Source organism: Silene latifolia, chromosome 3 (genome assembly GCF_048544455.1).
Source record: "Silene latifolia isolate original U9 population chromosome 3, ASM4854445v1, whole genome shotgun sequence".
Taxonomy (NCBI): Eukaryota; Viridiplantae; Streptophyta; class Magnoliopsida; order Caryophyllales; family Caryophyllaceae; genus Silene; species Silene latifolia.
Genome location: NC_133528.1, coordinates 3,843,775 through 3,862,765, shown reverse-complemented (window position 1 = coordinate 3,862,765; position 18,991 = coordinate 3,843,775). Strand labels below are relative to the sequence as shown.

Sequence of the window (18,991 nt, the reverse complement as noted above, 5' to 3'; positions counted from 1 at the left end):
TAGACTTCGAGCATGTCACCCTCAGCCCTCAGGTGGCTTACCTGATACACCCGAGGGTTTACTCAATGCACACAAAAGGTAGCGGCTACGGGTTCCCTCGTCACAAAAAAAAAAGTTATGTTAGCCAAAATCTTAAGAGCACTAAATTAAAAATACCAAACAAATTTGACTAGTGTTCCTACTTCCTAGTACTATATGATTGTATGAATGACAAATATGTAGAAATGTTAATTTTATCCCTCAACTATTTCTTTATATTTTGTTGATTTGTTTTGTATGATTTCACTTATTATTAACCATTTCGAGCGATAATTCATGCCAATCCGCCCCAAAGCACTTGGGGTTACGGCTCTACGGATCTATGTATTGTCTTGCTGAAGATATAATAACAAGTCTCAAATACTTGTAAATATTATGAACTTCAGCTTAAATTCATCTCAATCATAAGCAAATTTATCGGAAAAATAAAGAGAAAGGATAGTTTAACCCTGTACATATTTATCAGCATGGCTAATAAGATGTTACAGGAGGAAGAAAAACTGAGGCACTAGCGCTACATAGTTTACAGAGGAGGAAACAAAGCTTCCATCTAGAAACCGGTACCGGACTAAAATCCCAACGATTAATTACCTGTATGAGAAAGGGAAGTCATCACATGAAAAAACGAATCAAAATACAATAAAAATAATACTCCCTCCTAGTCGCTCATTTCTTCCCTCTTTCCTTTTTCATGGTAGTCGGATTTTCTTCCTTCTTTCCTTTTTTGGAAAGGTTTGTGCGGTCCAAATTTATTTCCATGTGGGGTAGAGTGTTTTGTGTGGTTTAAAATCATTTCTTTATTTCTTGTACAAAATGGAAGGGGAAGAAATGAACGACTACGAGGGAGTAATAATAATTAATAAGCAAAATCCTTGTACCCTAGATGGAAAAAAAAAAACAGTTTCAACATGAAACGCGACAAATTTACAATGAACTTAAAATCCTCACTCCAACCTAGATATCCGGATTCCGGAATTCAATAACATTTGTTATCAGCAATTCAACATTATCCCAACGCCTCAAAGGCTTCCACAAATTGCGGGATATGGGGTTGGATGTACGCATAACACATTCAGTTTAGTGATTCATTTACTCTTTATCATTATTCAAAACCAAAAGCATAACGAGCCATTGGTTCCTTTGAAATGACAATTTTGTTCTGATATTCAACTTAGGGAAATTCCAAAAGACGCAAGCAAATCATCTATTGCTCTAATATGTGGCGAAACCATAATTTCTTTGTGTTCATGACTTCATGTAAAATAGCACATTAATAGATAGTAATGTTCCCAGTTAATCAACGTAGGTCACTACATCGAATAGGAAAAAAACGACGACTGAATGAAACACGACATACCTCTATCTACTAAGAAGATTCATTTTGATGGTTGTCACAAAAACCTTCTAACAGCAACAACTACAGCATTACCACAATCAACTAGCACTAGGACAGAAAGCCCGTTTTGAGTCATCGTAGAACCAGCTGCATAGCACAACACAAGATTATTAACATAAAGTAGTCAGCTCGGCAAATTTTCTCCAAGTTAGCAACTGCCATACTAAGAAAATTACTGCTTATCCATCTTCTCTCTCATTCCCCATTCCGTGTGGTTTGCACACAGTAGAGGGAAGAGACCTCAACAACTTTCTATTTTTTTTTTTTTTTAAATTCATACTAGTTTGACAATAATTTGCCATGAAAATGTTTTGTGAGGCTAAAAAACGCTACGCAAGAATCCAGATAGCAAATCATCAGTGCAGCTCATTGGCAAAGCGGCCCAATGATTCGTCTCCTTCTACTTTGGCTTTTTATCTTTACTTTTTAGCTAATTTCCCTGCATTGTCATTGCTCTTTCATGGACACATTTTACTCTTTCATGTACTTTTTTCCATAATTTTTCCACTTCATGTCCTTCTCTTAAAAAATAAGAAAAAAAGCCTTTCTTCTCCTCTCTTCTCTTCCACAAGAAATTTGATAAATCCTACCAAATTCACTCATTATGCACTTAATTCACACATTGAACAAATAATAATCTTAATTTCATTAACTATGTATCAATTTTTTTGTCTCAAAAATCAAAATCAACCAAATACAAATTCATTAGGCTAATTTTTATAATTAGGGTTTTATTGGAGGAATGGTGGCCGAGGTAGAAGGCTGGTCGCCAGAAAGAGGAGAGGGAAGGGCGGGGGTCGCGCGTAGGAGTTTGCTCGTGGGTGTATGATTGTGTAAGGCGGCTGTTGGCGGGGGACGACGGTCGTGGGTCAGGGTAGGCCGTAAGGGAGGGATTATGGTGGCAGACTAGCACGTGTGCGATGGGCGACATCGGTGGTGGACGCACAGGGGTGGGCGACGGTGGGAGCAGATGTGGGTGAGGGTGGTAGGGATGGGGGTGGTTGTAGGGAAGGGTTACAAGCAACGTAACTTTTGTTTCTCTCTCTTTTTTTTTGTTAAATGAGAGGGGTATAATGGTAATTTACGTCCATGATGAAGTAAAACCTATCAATGAAAGAGCATACCCCTTCTTTAAGGTTAAAAGGTTATTACTAAAAATATCATCCAGCCTATAATTTCAGTCAGCTGATGCACTTTAAAGTGTTATGGTCAAACAAACAGGCCAAGAGACAAGTGCAAAAGAAGGGAATGGGGAGTCTTCTTCACATGCATTAGAAAGTCATAAAGGCCTAACAAATTACTCTCCATATAACATATAACGAATAAATAGCATCAGTGTATAGGTTGTGAGTAAAGAAACATACTTTCGTACAAAAACAGGCCCCGTTCTTTCATTTCCTTGAGAGGTGGGTTCACTTATACCAGCTTCTTCTCCGAACTTTCTAAATGGAAGGACCTGACAAGGGCCTTGAACAGAACCAGCCATCACACTGCTGTCATGAGTAGACTCATAAACCTACAAGAAATACATAAAATATAGTCCTGTGTCAGTATTGAGTTAGAATATGCCAAGTAAATGTTAGAATGACAAAATACAAGTTTCTGAAGTTCTGAGAGTCTGAGACCAGTAAAAGTCCAGGAAAAAAAAAGTAGATGTAGCTAACGCCATGAAAAGATTTAAAACAACATTCTCAAATAAAAGTAGCAGCACACCTCATTGATTTGAGGAGCACCCGGGCGGCCGACCTCACCGGGTAAGTCGTCAGGAAAGTAACATTTATGGACAAGAAGCCAATTTGAGCTAGTTTGACTATCTTCCCACATGCCCTGAATCACAGCAGAAATTCACTTTAATTTAAAGACAAACGGTATATGGAGTAGTGCTCTGTGTTATGTATGACTCAAAATAATAGATATTATCGTGACAGATCACTAACCTGCAGTCTAAACGGTGTCAGCTTGCCAATGCTAGAGCGAAATAGAGCATAATTCTCCACATGATATACCACTCCGTTGATGCGGCAAGATCGAAAAAATTTCTTCCCATCAACAACTTTATCTATTTCACCAATCCAATCAACATTATTTAGCTCACTCTCTAAAGTCCCAACTACCTCTCTGGCCTGGTCGTGTACTTTATCTGTCACAACCAGATTCTGTTTGGCTCCATCCTTTTGGCATCTTTCTTCATGGTAATTCTGATTACATCCCACCACTCCGTTGCTATCACCATGTTGAACAGGTGGGATTTTATCACAATTTGACACCTTTCGGTCAACGTTATTTTGAGTGCTAGATACAGGCAAATTCTCAGATGCACTATTTGCTTGAGTAATTACTGGAGTGCAGGATTCAGACTGAGGGATAAAACCATGTTCAGGATGCAGAATATCAGGCTTCACTGCCTGATAAGGAAGTTTCTTAATAGAAGAGGAAGAAGACCCAGCGGAAGTTAATAGGGAGGCGTCCACAGCAGCCGTCATTCTGTCTTTGGGACCACTACCCATGTTAGGCTCAATTTCTTTCTTAATGCCTACGGACTTGACAGTTCTACCAGGGTCAATACCATGCGGCAGGTTTGACCCAAACGACGGTTCAGCAATATTAACAGCCTGAGATTGTGTTTTCACATTCACATTTCCATTTGTTGTTGCACTTGGCTGACTCATCTTCTCATTTACACTTTCCAACTTTTTATCTGACTGAAAATGAGATACAGATGCGTTCGAAGTTCCTTTTGGAGCATTCATATTTCTAGTTACACGGCCATATTTTGGAGGAAATGGCTTGCCATGGTTCATCGTCATACACCTAGGACAATGCCATTCGAGTTTAGGAATGCCCTTCACATTGTGTGACTGAAGACATCCCAAATGAAAAGCCTTCTCACAAGCATCACAAATCACCACAGTTTCAACCTCATTGCTGACCAACTTGCAAAACTGACATGGATGCGCTTTGGTCATGTACTCTCTTGAAGGAGGCGTCCAAGTAGGACGCTGGGAGACTTTTGGGTTTAGCAGCCTATGCACTACCTGAGAGATCTCAACATGATGACTGACGGCCGGAGGATGAGCATTTTGCAATCCTTGTACAGTATGATGCATAGTTGGTAAAGTTCCAGGAGCAGCTTGGCTGACAACTGGTCTTGGAGCTTGAACACCTACTGGTTGCACAGGCATTTGGATACCACTCGTAACCCTAGCAGGAAATTGATCTGGTGCCTTTTTGCTTGTTCCAATATTGATCCGTGAAGAAGGTTGAGGTTGCATATGAACAGGAGTGATTCTAACCGTATGTCGATCGGCTGGAGAGCTGACTGAAAACATACAATAGAAATAGCTATTCATCATGCTTAGGAGAGATGAAAATACGAACCAAGAATTCACAAATTCAATCATCACAGTACCCAATAGACAACAGACAGTTGACCATTTTTTCAAAACAAGTCCAACTAGAAAAGGCGAAAATTGAGTTTATTACATAAAAAACCACAATCACCAAGGTTTTCGAAAAATCACACCAGTTTGTAATGAAAGCAAGGTTGATTACATCACTAATGTGGGCATCATCAAAGATACGAAGATGCTTTTTGAGATAAAGCAGTTCGGTTAAAATAGTGCGCACAAGAAAAAGAAAGGGGGACTGAAAGACAGTTGAAGTAGCATCAAAGCCTCGTACGCAAATCATTATTAATTTATTATAGAGGAACAACTTTTAACCAACAGTTTACTTTCTAATTTCCTATGATTCTTACGTCATTGTTCAATTTTGGTGCCTGCTTTAACTAAATCGCCTATCATATAAATGAACTCCACTGTTTGCAACCAAAGAAACACATACGTGGTTATATGAGAAAACAGTGTTTTATTATAATAAAACATTGATACTTCTATAATCGAAATGACAAAGATATAGCGAAGGAAAAGGTGACACTTTGAGAAAAATAAAAATGAAAGAGCAATTTAAGGCCTTTCATTAAGTAATTAGAACACCTTTAAAAGCACCCATTGCCTTGGCCCACATAGACGCTATCACGCTAATACTTTTAACTGAAGTCAAGCATTAAATCCCAAGAATGTGAATTGTAACATACAGAGTACTACAACAATCTAACAATCATATCCCACCACCAAAAAATTTCCTAGATAAATCCTCCCAGTAATATTTTCATTGATCATCCTCATATACTCAGCAGATATCACAGAAGCCGTAAGCAGTTAATAACACGTTATAATATAAAGTTACTTAATTCGAAAGCATCATATAATGATATAAATGTACCTGGAATCTGTGGCACTGCAGTTGGTCCATTCAGTCTACCATCAGGTCTTATATGTACTCGGTCACTTCTAGTAGGTATTGCAGAGGTAGAATCCTTTCCTGCACTTCTACTCACTGTAGAGAATGCCGACGAAGGTGTAGAGACATTAACAGGTGGTGTCTGAACAGCTGGAGGCGTATGAACAACAGTAGTAGGAGGCTGAAAATTTCCAGGGGAAACAGATACTTGGCTTGCTTTATCAGCAGGGAACACACGAACAGGAGGTTGTGTCCCATTGTTTTCACTAGCAGCCCCGCTTCCAGTTTGTAGCCGCGGAGCTGAATATTGTGCAGATTGAGCAGCAAAAGCATTGGATTCTTCCATCTACATTATAAACAAACCACCAAAAGAAATACAGATCAACATAAGTTGGTTTTGAGATAATACTGAGGATATGAAGGTGTTATTACAGTAGTCTCGGTTTGATCAAGTCAGATGAGTGTGTCATAACTCATTAGTAATTGCTAACCAAATTTATACTGTACTATATTCCAGCTTACCCCCAAGCATGAGGCAACAGTCACAAAAGTCTAAGAGGTGAGTGATTCTAAATCGGTTATAGCTTACTGATAATCTCGTGGTTACCGGATTCGCAATAAATGCGGCATTACTGACTCGCGATTTGCTCATATAGAATGTGTGTTATGTGTATTTTTAGTAAGTGGCACGATAGGATTCACTCTTAACGATTCACAATTTGCAGGGTACTTGAGCGAATATGGTAACTCTGACTGATGTACTGCATGTTTTAATAGAGCAGTAAAAGAAAAAAAAAATACCAACCATAGCTATGACCTCAGCAAAAGACTTAGGCAGTAAGGCCTATGTTAGTCCACTTTGCTTAGTTTATCCTTAACAAACAGATAACAACATTTACAACTGAAAGCTATCTCTTAGAGTTGGAGAAGGCTTAGGCTTCCTCCTCCAACTGTCCAAAGTCCCAGGGGCGTCTAACACCCCGTGCAACCACGAGCGGAGGAACCGGGCCTCCGGTTTTGAACACCAAATTGATAAGCCTTATTGATTAAATTCAATACAAAAATCAAAGTATAGTACCCTTGTGCATTCATATTTAGGGCCTCATTTTTTCTCGGTGCACCGGGCCTCCATTTGTTTTAAGATGCCCCCAGTCCAAACACAATACAGATAAACATGTACAACTGTATCTTGTAAGCTATGTTACTCCGACTCTTCTAATTTCCTCGCGTACCCGTGTCCGACCCTCGACACTCGGACATGGGTATGACACTTGGACACCTCATTTTAGACCAAAATATGCATATTTTTCAAAAAAAATAGCCGAGTCCGACACTTGGACACGTACCCGTGTCGGATACTTCTAAACGAGTCTGAGTAACATAGCTTGTAAGCGACATACATTACACTGACATTTGAGGAACTAAAAAAAAAAACACTGAAAAATCAAACAGACTATGCTAAAGATTTCAATACTACACCCGTACACCGCCTCTGAATTCTGAACCATAAAAGCCCACAGCAAACTGCACAAACCAGGAACTTACAGCAGAGTATTACAACATTATGGTGTGCAAGTTTCGAGAGGAAACAATATTTTCTCCTCTCCCATCATTTAATGAATTCAATGACATACGATTCCGCGCTAATGATTTATACGGAAACTCTTGAGGTGGTTAAAATTTTTTGTCAACTTGTAAACCATGATGCACTTTCGTGAGACAAACACACTTCTGTGTGCGCTTGAGTCAATCAAACAACAATCTCATAAACCAATATAATATCTACAATTTGACTCCTCTCCTAAACATGGCCAATAAATAGAGCCAACACGCAGTACACCTTAACCCACATTTGAAAGTGTGAAATGAAGCTGCTGCTCCTACCTAAATAAAATTAAAATTCGAATGGTCTCAACCCAATCATCCTATTAAAGTCTATGCACTAAGCAGTGTTTTTTCCTTGGCTACCAACCTAAGTCCAAACTGTATATCGCTCATGTTCTTAAGAGTCGGGAATGCCACCGCCTATAACCCAAGTGGAAAACCTCAATACAGCAAAGTATTTTTTTGTCAAGAGGAAACAGTACTAGCAACAAAATTATGAACATGACATAGCCGCCTAGATCTGAGTTACTCAAACACAATCTTTCGAACACATGAAAGACTGCATACTACTTTTCGTTCTCAAATTTTGAGAAAAACAAAGCACAACATGTGCAATGACAAAAGTCACATGACGCAAAATACATCAACAAAAATTTGAACAAACGTTGTCATTCTCGACAGACAACAAGTGACTAAACATTGAGCATGAAACAAAGACCTCAAACTCAGCAAATGCAACTCACAAAATCACACATAACATCAACAACACAATATCCCTAAAAATTCCGCAACCAAAAAACATTCAACAAAAACAATGCCAAAAGTCTCTCACCCTGCGTTTAGTAAGAGCAATCTTATCAGAAATCGACAATTTAGGAGGACGAAACCCTAACCGCTGATCCTTCAACCTACTAAGCCCTAAATCCTCCATAACACCACAAAAAACCTCCCTAGGCACAATATCCTTCGGCGAAAACTCCTCACATAACGCCACAACTTTCTTCCTTGCCTCCGCCATCATCTCCGTCTCAACAACCGTAGGATCGCTACCACCTCTCATTTTCCCCATTGCCGACAACACCAACACTAACTCCGCCACTCTCTTCATCTCCGCATCTCCACCATTCACCTCCTCCTTCCTCCTCCTCTTCACCTCACCACCTCCGTCACCACCTCCGTCTCCGCCACCACCGCCGCCGTCGATCTCCATCCGCCGTTTTCCGGCTTCGCCGCAATCAGATTGCGGCGAAATCGGCATGATATCGTCGAATTGTATCGCCAGCGATCAAAAATAACCTGCAAAATTACAATTACAAAAACAATAAAAATTACAATTACGATTATTACAATTATAATCAACAAGACATGATTCCATTGAAGAACAATCGATTAGAGAGAAGGAAGAAATGGCGGAAATCGGAAACCCTAGAGAGATGAGAGAGAAGAGAAATACAAAAAAGATGGAGGGAAAGTTTAAAAAATTAAAAAAGATTAGGGAGTGAAATTAAAAACCTGAAAATTGGCGGGTAAAATTGTAAGATTAAAAAGATTAGAGATTAGAGAAATTTGTTGGTTACGATTTAGGGAGATGGAGAAGAAAAACTAAGGTTTTTTTTTTTAGAGAGAGAAACTGATAACTTTTTAATATTTTTATTTATTTATTTATTTTCTTTTGAGATTAAAATTTGAAGTTCTTTCCGCTTGTTTGTGGTTTTGGACCAGAACCGGTATACTCATGGGCCCAAAGGGAGACAATCCGTCGTATGGAATTTGGGCCGTATAAGTTGACATGTTATCGGCTTTTGAAACGTTTTGAACTGAACTAAACTAGACTGTGTCTGAATTGAACAAATATCAACTCATTTTGAGTTGACCGTAGGTGCGATAGCGAGCAGAGGCGAGCCCGAGCTTGGCCTTGGTCGACTTGTGCTGATGAAACAAAACTCGTTCTCAAGCTTGAAGAAATTGAGCTCATTACCTTGTTCGCGAGGTTTAATACGGGTTCGAGCGAAATTCGAACCTATATATAATTGTTAAGTTATTGTTTTTTTTTCTTTCGATATTTTTAGAAACATGTTTTCGAGGTTATATGTAAAATTATTGGGCAAGTCAGTGAAAATATTTGATATTGTTATACAAAAATTTTTAATCAATATTTTATTAAATAAGAGCAATATATTATCTTATCACACGCGTTTGAGACGCTCGCAAGCTTTTTGAGCCGAACCAACATTAGCTCGGCTTGACTCGTTAAATTATTGAGCTGCACTCAAGTTGCTCGCGAGTTGTCTCGTCTCGTTATCACCCCTAGTCGACCCCAACATGACACACAACTTATTTGAAACGGGTTGAGTTGAGATATTTCGACACAAAAATGATATGAACTAATAATATATTTAAATGGGACATGATTGAATTGAGTTGGAATAAAAATCTACCTAACCTTATTAAGGAATAAGAGGTAGAGGGTGTTTGGTAAATGGCGGATTGATAGATTTTTAGCATATTGAGGGAGGGAGTTTAGCATGTTTGACTCGTCAATATGCTATTTGGGGTGTTTGGTAGATAACATATTGAAATAGTAGATTGGGGTGCAATCTACTATTTTGCAATATGCCGCTCCCGGCTCCCCCAGCATATTCAATTAGTAGATTGGAAAATATTTTAATTGACAATTTTACCCTTAAAACATATATTATCAATAATGATTCATATCCATATTACTCATTTTACAATAAAAATAAGGGTTTTTCTAAAATGTGCCCTAAGGGCAAATGTTAATAACTTTAATATGGTAAGATTGACAGAATATTCTCATGAGATGTTCAAGTATAAACTCATTGTTACCATAATTAGTGAGAATATAATATTAATCTTACCATATTAAGTATAATTAGTGAGAATATAATATTAATCTTACCATATTAAGTATAATTAGTGAGAATATAATATTAATCTTATCATATTAAGTGTAATTAATGGAATTTAGCTTGATTTGGTTTGAAGTTTGTTTGTTGAACTAGTTTTAATGCCCGTGCAAAAGCACGGGCCCGTAGAAAGAATTGCTTTTTAAAATTTGACTATTGATTATAGTGTGAATCATTGTATATTTTTTCTTGTTTTATTTATTAAATAAGTTTTATATTGGTCCCTCCATTTTGGTTAATAATAACATAATTTGAAGTTTTTTGACATTATTTTTGTCACATATTTCATGAGTTGCTTGCTTTATTGCTCTAAATTATGCTACTTCCCAACTTATTGCATTAGAAGATGGAGAACCTCGATATAATGAACTTTTTATTAGAGAATTTAATGGTTGGATTGGGATAGGATAACAAAGAGGCATAATAATTAGATGATCAAGGGGATTTCAAAGTGTACTTTTACAATGTATGCCCGCGTGTTTAATTTATGAATTTAAATTGCCACTTAAATCGTAGTACAAATAGATATAAGACTCGCTATAAGAGTAGAAGGAGATCATTTCTTAGTAGCTCAAAACATTACCATTTTTGTCCATAGGTATAAAGAAATAAAAACAAATAATATGATTAATTGTGTTTTTATCCACACAATAAATAAGACCCGTTTTTATCTACACAAAATACTGTAAGGTCTTAAGGTGAGTCACTCACCCTCAGATTTTTCTACACTATAACTTCAGACGCTTCTTCATACCTGGTTAATCTTAGTCTTACACATATACTTTAAGTAAATGAAGAGAGATAAAAAAAAGTAGAGTAAATGCATATCTTAATTCTTGTGCATATAGACAAAACGTCATATAATCAAAATTGGAGGGAGTAATAAGTATCTAAAAAATGAAAAGACTCAGAAAATGGGAACACATTTTTCAATCAAAAATGGAGGGAGTATTTTTACGACAACAAAATTAACAATATGATTCGTAATTGTTATCAAAGTACTTATCCATTAAAATTAAAAGTAGAACAACTGCTTATAGAATCATATGGAGATGAATCAAAATTCACAGTGCTCCAAATAATAATGGTTGTCCACTTTAAATTTTTTTGAATGTATACAAGATGATGTATGAGTAATTAGTAATGTTTATGTTTAATAATGTTCATAATATTTAATTTAAATGATTTATTTGTTTTGTGTTTTGTATGTTTATAGGAAAATAAAGAACTCGGTTTTTCTTAGGCTAATTTTACTTACCAATACATAAAAATTGCTACCTCATTAATGATACAATAAACCTTGTAATTAAGAATCTGAACACAAATGTGAGGGACAATGGTCGTTTTAATTGCAAAATGAAATCGAATTCAACATTCTTATTCAATCAACCTTAGCAAAAGTTGCCATCCATTAATCGTTGACAAAATAACAAAACCAAAGTCACTAAACAAAAGGAGGGCCAAATGGATTGACGATGGCAATACTCGGGATATGCAGGAGGTATATAACATTTTATTTTATTTTTGGGTAGAAATTAAAGTCCACTTACAATAAAAATGGACTATCTTAACAAACAACATGTAAACTTGTTGATGGGGCATATTCTGCACCCGCTGACCAGTCAACATATTGAGCAAGGTCAAAGATATCCACAGCAAGTCAACGACTTAGACCTGACCCTTAACCGACTTGACTGTCGGCTGTCTCTTGGGTCCCGGCTGGGACAACTAGCCAGCCGGAGCACACATCCGCGAACTCATATCCAAGACCCCTCGGCGGTGAGTCAACAGGGCCCGCCGGCCTGCCATGGGTCCCTCGGCCGAGGGTAGATCAGTCTTTCCACCTGTTAGCCACTTGGCCACTACGTGACAAAAGGTGAAAGTCTATAAATACTCCTCAACTATCATTGAGGAAAGGATCCACAATTGAACCTAAGAATCACTATTCATCTGGTAATATCTTCCTTATCTCTCTACAATACATACTTCGCCAAGTAACAACAACTTATCTCTCTAAGTTTACTGACTTGGGCGTCGGAGTGAGTTCGCTCGGTCCAAAGCCGAACCCTCAGTTTGTTCATCGTTTCAGGAGACCGCAAGGAGGATTCAACTAAAGACGTCATTCTACAAGCACGGGTGGTAACGTATAATCGCTTCCGGAATTACACCCGGAACAATTGGCGCCGTCTGTGGGGAAAGATACTAGAAGCTAGTCACATTCATTCCCAAACAAAAAAAAAACCCAAAACAAAAACCCACCCAAAAAGCTAAGAAGATGTCAAAACAACCAGAGAAGGTGTTGGTGGAAAACGAATTCTACCAAGACGACACATTCCACAACTCAGAAATCGGGCAGTCCCCCACCGGCCGTATCACTGATACGACGAACGGGACGCCGAAGGAATAAGATATGCCGCTGCCCGCCGACCAGGTCACCATCATGGGACATGTGGTTGATGCAAAGAAAGTCAAGCTACCCGGACATAATTGCTAGTATGCCGGCTCACACTGTCACACCGACAAGAGCGGCGGAACCCGTCCAGGAGACCAGGGCCCAGAATGTGACTCCAAGAAATTTGAATGGAGCACTGGAAGAAGCTGGCCCTGTCAAGACACCGGGGGAACCCAGAGCGCTAGTGGTAGACCTTAGTCCTTCTCGCACTCGCGAGAGGACGGCGTCACCGCAGCGCCGACGAGGCACCCCCCAGAAGAGTGAAAGAAGTCCGACTCACCAGAGCCGGAGAAGAAGTCCGACTCACCAGAGTCGGAGAAGAAGCCCGACTCACCAGAGTCGGAGAAGAAGCCCTTCCCGCCACGGGGAGAGGAGCCGGACTAGGGAGGTGAGGAGCCGATCGCCGCGTGTCGTCCGACACGTGGTCAGACAGCCCCTCAGCACCTACGTCCTAGATACCCCGGTGCCGACTAAGCTAAAATTGCCACCTATAGCATACAAAGGAGAAGGCGACCCAACCGACCACGTCGAAGCTTACGAGTCTCACATGTCAGTATGGGAGCAACCCGACGAAGTCTGGTGCCGAGTCTTCCCAACAACCTTGCATGGGATGACTCAGAGTTGGTACAAGAGGCTGCCCGACGGCTCGGTGTACTGTTACGCCGACCTAAAGGACACGTTCCTAGCCCAGTATTCCTGCAACAAGAGGAGGGCCGTGGAGACCTCGGACCTCCTGACTATCAGACAGGAAGGAGGCGAATCTCTCCGAAGTTATGTGAAGAGGTTCGACGCCAAGGTTCAGCAGATTCGTGAGCTGAACAGCGAACTGGCAGCCTTCGCGCTGATGAAAGGCCTCCCGAGAGAAGACCTAAAGAATGAGCTCATCAAGTGCGGCGGCCAGAGACTAGACTCCGCCAGGAAAATGGCCGATCAAGCCATCAAGGTGGAGGACTACCACAAAACCTGGGTAGGCCCCGGCGAGGCCGAGCACTCAGAAAGAAAAAGCCGCCGGGAGGACAGCCCGGATGAAAGACGCGTGTGACGATCTCGGGTCACGGTCGACAGCCCACCAGGAAATGAGAACTCGGCGGACGCCGGGGAGTTTCGGGAACGAACCGCCAGAAGCGGTACAATGATCACACCCCTCTGGCCGTGTCTGTCGCTGAGGTTTTCGCCCTGAGCAAGAGCGAGGGTCAAAAGTGGGAGAGTCCTCCCAGGCCGAGGAGTGACGGTGACACGAGCCAGTACTGTGAGTACCACGGCCACACCGGTCACCTTACTGACAACTGCCGGCATTTGAAGAATGTCATTGAAGAACTGATCCGGAAGGGGAGCCTCGGCAAGTATGTTGCCAAAGGCCAAAAGACTGATGCCGGCGGTTCAGATAAGAAATCCGTCTTCGAACGGATAGGAGTAATCCATGTTGTCATCGGGGGCAACGAGAACGGTGGGTCCGCTCATGGGCACAAACAAGACTCGAACGAGCCGTATCGGCCATCAACTTTGTGCCCAACACAAAGCGACTCCCGCTTCCAACATCCCCGATATAACTATTGGGAAGAAGGACTACGAGGGAGTCATCGCCCCTCACAGCGACCCACTCGTAGTCCACTTGGACATAGCCAACCACCTGGTGAAGAGGTGCCTGATTGACACAGGCACCTACACAAACATTATGTACAACGAATACTTTCTCAACCTCGGTCTGAAGGTTGAAAACTTGAGCCCCTGCACCAACCCGTTGTACAGCTTTTCTGGAGCCGTCCTGGTACCCCTTGGGTCAATCAGGCTGTCGGTAAGGTTCGGCGAGGGAAGTGCGGCCAAGAACGTTATGTCTGAGTTCGTGGTCATTGACGGCTCGTCCGCCTACAACATTCTCATAGGCCGAGTCACCCTGAGCGAGGCCGATGCAGTAATGTCCATCCGGGCTCTGACATTGATGTATGTCTCGGACCGGGGGGAAGTGCATAAGCTCGTCTCAAAGAACGAAAAGGACGAAGTGGTCAATGTCCAAGTGTCCGCCAGAGGGTGCAACATGCAATCCTTCAAAGTGGCGAAGAAGTCAGAGAAGGGGAAGAGCCCATCCTTACAAGAGGAGGGCGAGCGCATGGAAACCACCGTCGGCATGATCGAAGGAGCGGAGACCGAAGAGGTAGAGATTGACCCAGGCCGCACCGTAACTATCGGTATTAACCTGGAGCCAAAATTCAGAGCCGCACTCCTAGATCTGCTGAGAAAGAACAAAGACGTCTTCGCCTACTCAGCGGCCGAGATGCCAGGCGTGAGCCGGGAAGTGATTGTTCACAGGCTAAACGTACTCCCCACCGCTCGCCCTGTCAAGCAAAGGATGAGGAACTCCTCAGCCGAGAAGGATGAGGCCATCAAAGCCGAGGTAGATAAATTACTGGCGGCAGGCTTCATCATGCCTTGTACCTATCCTGAGTGGTTAGCTAATGTTGTAATGGTGAGGAAATCATCGGGGGCATGGAGGATGTGCGTGGATTTTACCAATCTTAATAAAGCATACCCCAAAGATTGCTATCCCTTGCCTCGAATAGATAGCTTAATCGACGCGACGGCGGGCTACACTATGCTGAGCCTGCTGGACGCCTTCTCAGGGTATCATCAGGTGTTCATGGCCGAGGAAGACATGCCTAAATGCGCATTCATCACTGCTAACGGCACATACATGTACAAAATGATGCCGTTTGGTTTAAAGAACGCCGGTGCAACTTACACAAGACTGGTGGACAAAGTGTTCCAAAATAAAAAAGGGCGAAACATTGAGGCTTACGTCGACGATGCTATTGTAAAAAGCAAGTCCGACAGCGAGCACCTAGCCGATTTACACGAGACATTTTGTTCACTAAGGAAGTACAAGATGAAGCTCAACCCAATGAAATGCAACTTCGGTGTCCGGCCAGGTAAGTTCCTCGGCGTACATGTCGGCGCCTGGGGAATTGATGCCAATCCGACAAAGTCCAGGCAATCCTAGACTGCCGGGAGCCGAGGAATCGAAAAGAGGTTATGATGATGCTGACCGGGAGGATGGCGGCTCTAGCCCGTTTCATCTCTCGGTCATCCGACAAGAGCACCCCATTCTTCAAGGTGTTGAAGGGGAATAAAGACTTTACGGGGGGGGAGGAGCAGAGCACAACTTTCAAACAATCAAGGCTCATCTTCGACTCTCCCAACCCCGTCTGGCCGATCGGGGAAACACTATATCAGACATAGCAGATTACCTCGGCCACGGTCGTGCCGTGATCGTCGAGAAGAGGACAAGCAAGCAAAGACCAATCTACTTTGTCACCATACATTGTTGCCCGCCGAGAGAAATTACCCGCCGATTGAAAAAGCAGCCTTTGCCGCGCATCGTCGCCGCAAGGAAACCGAAACCCTACTTCGACGCACATCCCGTGACGGTCTTAACCGACCAGCCCGTTGGAGAAGGCATCGAAAAATTTGAGCAATCCAAGCAGGCTCATCAAATGGGCAAGAGAGCTATCCGGCTTCGGCATTCGGCATACAAGCCGAGGCCCTCGATAAAGGGACAGCACATCGGCAGATTTCTGGCCGAATGCACATACCAAGAAGAGCAAAACCTCGGAGTATGGGAGGTATACACCGACGGATCCTCCACGACGAACACTCAGAGCCAAGATACTTATCATCAGCCCAAACGGGACGAGTTCGAGTACGCCTTGAAATTTACCTTCTCGGCCTCAAACAACGAATCCGAATACGAGGCGGTGATAACCGGAGTCGAGCTAGCTAGGGCCGCAGGGGCAGAGCACATCATTTTGAAAACAGATTCACTTTTAGTGGCTAATCAAATCAGAGGAGAGTACGAGACTCGAGACGACGGAATGGTAAGATACCCGGAAAGGGTAAAAGCCGACACCTCAAAGTTGAAATCTTTTCAGATACAATGCATTCCTGTGTCCGAGAACAACCGAGCCGACGCTCTCTCAAAACTCGCCTTGATTCAACCATCAAGAACGTCACCAACCGTCTTTGGTGGACATCGGGAATGCCAAAAGCATTACTGAGGCCGCCGGCATGGTGGGTAACATAGAGACCGAGACAACGTGGATGACTCCGATAATGAAATACAAATTGACAAGTGAACTACCGGAGGACCGCAGTCTCTCGCGGAAAATAAAGAGGATCGCAGCAAGGTACTTGGTGTTTGAAGGGGAATTGTACAGGAGGTCCGTGACGAGGCCACTCTTGAAATGTGTCGGCCCAGCCGACGCGGAGCTAATATCTTCGAGAAATTCACGAAGGCATCTCGTGGTCATCACATGGGGGCAAGAACACTAGCCCACAAAGCTCTCCGAGCCGGCTACTTCGGGCCCACCATGCTTGCGGATTCGCAGAGCCAAGACCAAAAATGCAACAAACTGTCAAATGCATGCTCCGGTGATACATGCGCCATCCCGAGACCTGCAGCCGGTACTTAATCCCCTTCCTTTCGCACAGTGGGGGATGGATCTACTAGGGCCATTTCCAACGGCATCTGGCGGAAGAAAGTTCTTGATTGTCGCCGTTGACTACTTCACCAAATGGGTTGAAAGCGTAGCAGACTCGCAAAGACGATGGCGGTAGTAAGAAAGGTAATCGGGAAAATGTCATAACTCGTTTTGGGTTACCCCAAGTCATGGTATCCGACCACGGCCGAGAGTTTTGGAGTGACACAATAATGAGTCGGGCTGGAAGAACTCGGCATCAAATTTGCATACTCCTCCGTCTCTGTCACCCCAGAGCAACGGACAAAGTGAGGCGGCAATAAAACAATCCTCAACGGTTTGAAGAAGACAGTTGAAGACCTAAAGGGAAGATGGGCCGATGAACTACCCGGTCCCGTGGTCCCTGCGAACCACGGAGAAAGAAGCAACGGGGTACAGTCCGTTCCACTTAGTCTACGGGTCCGGCGATCCCCAATTAATTGAAGCAACGTGCCGACATTCGAACGGCCACCTTTAACCCGGTTGAAAATGAGGAAGGCTTAAGAACCTCCCTAGACCTAGTTGAAGAAAGCCGAGATACAGCACGCCTCAACTTGGCGGTATACCAAAACCGAATGAGAAGAGCTTACAACCGAAAAGTCCATAGAAGGGACTTGAAAGTAGGGGATCTAGTCCTAAGAAAGTCGGCCGCCACCAACAAGGGAAACATTCATGGTAAACTAACGGCCAACTGGGAGGGTCCCTACAAAGTGGTTGAAGAAATGAGGCCGGGTACATACCGGCTGACCGACATGGAGGGTGTGCCTCTGATGAGCCATTGGAACACTGACAATCTCAGGAAATACTTTGTGTAGCGGCGGAGGTGCCCAAAACAATTGTTGGCACCCCAACGCATGTTTACATCTAATGAAGAATCACCCAATTTTTCCATCAAAGTGTTTACCTCCTCCGCGGTCATATCGAGGTAGACGCCACGGCCCAAGCCGGGAAATCACCCCAAGAATCTTTGTCGCGCCAGTAACCCCTAGTCGCCTCGGCCCGCCGAAGGCCTGGCAGGGGACACAACGGTCGGTGACGCCAAAGTATCTTTGTCGCACAGAACCCCTAGTCGCCTCGGCCCGCCGAAGGCCTGACAGGGGACACAACGGTCGATACGCCAAAGAATGCTGTCGCGCCGTAACCCCTAGTCGCCTCGGTCAACCGAAGGCCTGGCAGGGGACACAACGGTCGACACGCTAACATTTTCACAACGACGGTTGGGAAGCGCAAATCCGACGCCTCGGCTAGAACGAGAGTGAAGGATGAAGCGACCAACACGCTAACATGTTCGAGAAAAAGACGTTAAACGCAGTTGAGATACGCATTCTAGCTGCCTCGGCTAAGTCGAAGGTAAAAATGAAAAGCGCTCAATTAATAACGCAAGAAGACAAGAAAAGACCTCGGCCAAGCCGAAGGCAAAACAAGCAAACTTTCATTAATGATAACAGATTACAAACGAGAAGAATGCAGACGACGGCCGTCCCCATAGGGATAAGCCAAAACGCAACCTACCAAAGTTTTACATAAACAAGGAAAAGAAAAGCAAAAGGTTACAGACATGATATTTGAAGCGCCAAAAGATGGCAGGGAGGAAAGGCTCAGTAGTTGGCCCCCGAACAGCTAAAGCTATCCGAGACGCCGGGTGAGTCTGGTGACGACCGCCCGTCTCCCTACGCTTGATGCTGCCCACCATCGGCAGCAGCAGCGTCAACTTCGGTGGCCGGCCCAGAGGAAAGCTTGTCATCTCCACATGCCTTCAGCC

General features: G+C 43.0%; 1 protein-coding gene across 2 annotated transcripts; it reads right to left on the bottom strand.

Annotated features, from left to right (window-relative positions):
- Positions 1 to 383: 383 nt before the first annotated feature.
- On the bottom strand, positions 384 to 9,002 carry LOC141646814 (uncharacterized). 2 transcript variants are annotated; one of them, XM_074454778.1, is made up of 8 exons: positions 8,855 to 9,002; positions 8,175 to 8,638; positions 5,720 to 6,083; positions 3,373 to 4,754; positions 3,149 to 3,262; positions 2,800 to 2,951; positions 1,397 to 1,522; positions 384 to 630 (listed from the first exon to the last, which is right to left on the bottom strand). In XM_074454778.1, the coding sequence occupies exons 2-7, from the start codon at positions 8,598 to 8,600 to the stop codon at positions 1,474 to 1,476; spliced, it is 2,487 nt and encodes an 828-aa protein (XP_074310879.1). In that variant the 5' UTR covers positions 8,601 to 8,638; positions 8,855 to 9,002; the 3' UTR covers positions 384 to 630; positions 1,397 to 1,473. The 2 variants fall into 2 exon arrangements, with proteins under 2 accessions (XP_074310879.1, XP_074310880.1); XM_074454779.1 differs by lacking the exon at positions 8,855 to 9,002 and having other exon boundaries at positions 8,175 to 8,804.
- Positions 9,003 to 18,991: the final 9,989 nt, after the last annotated feature.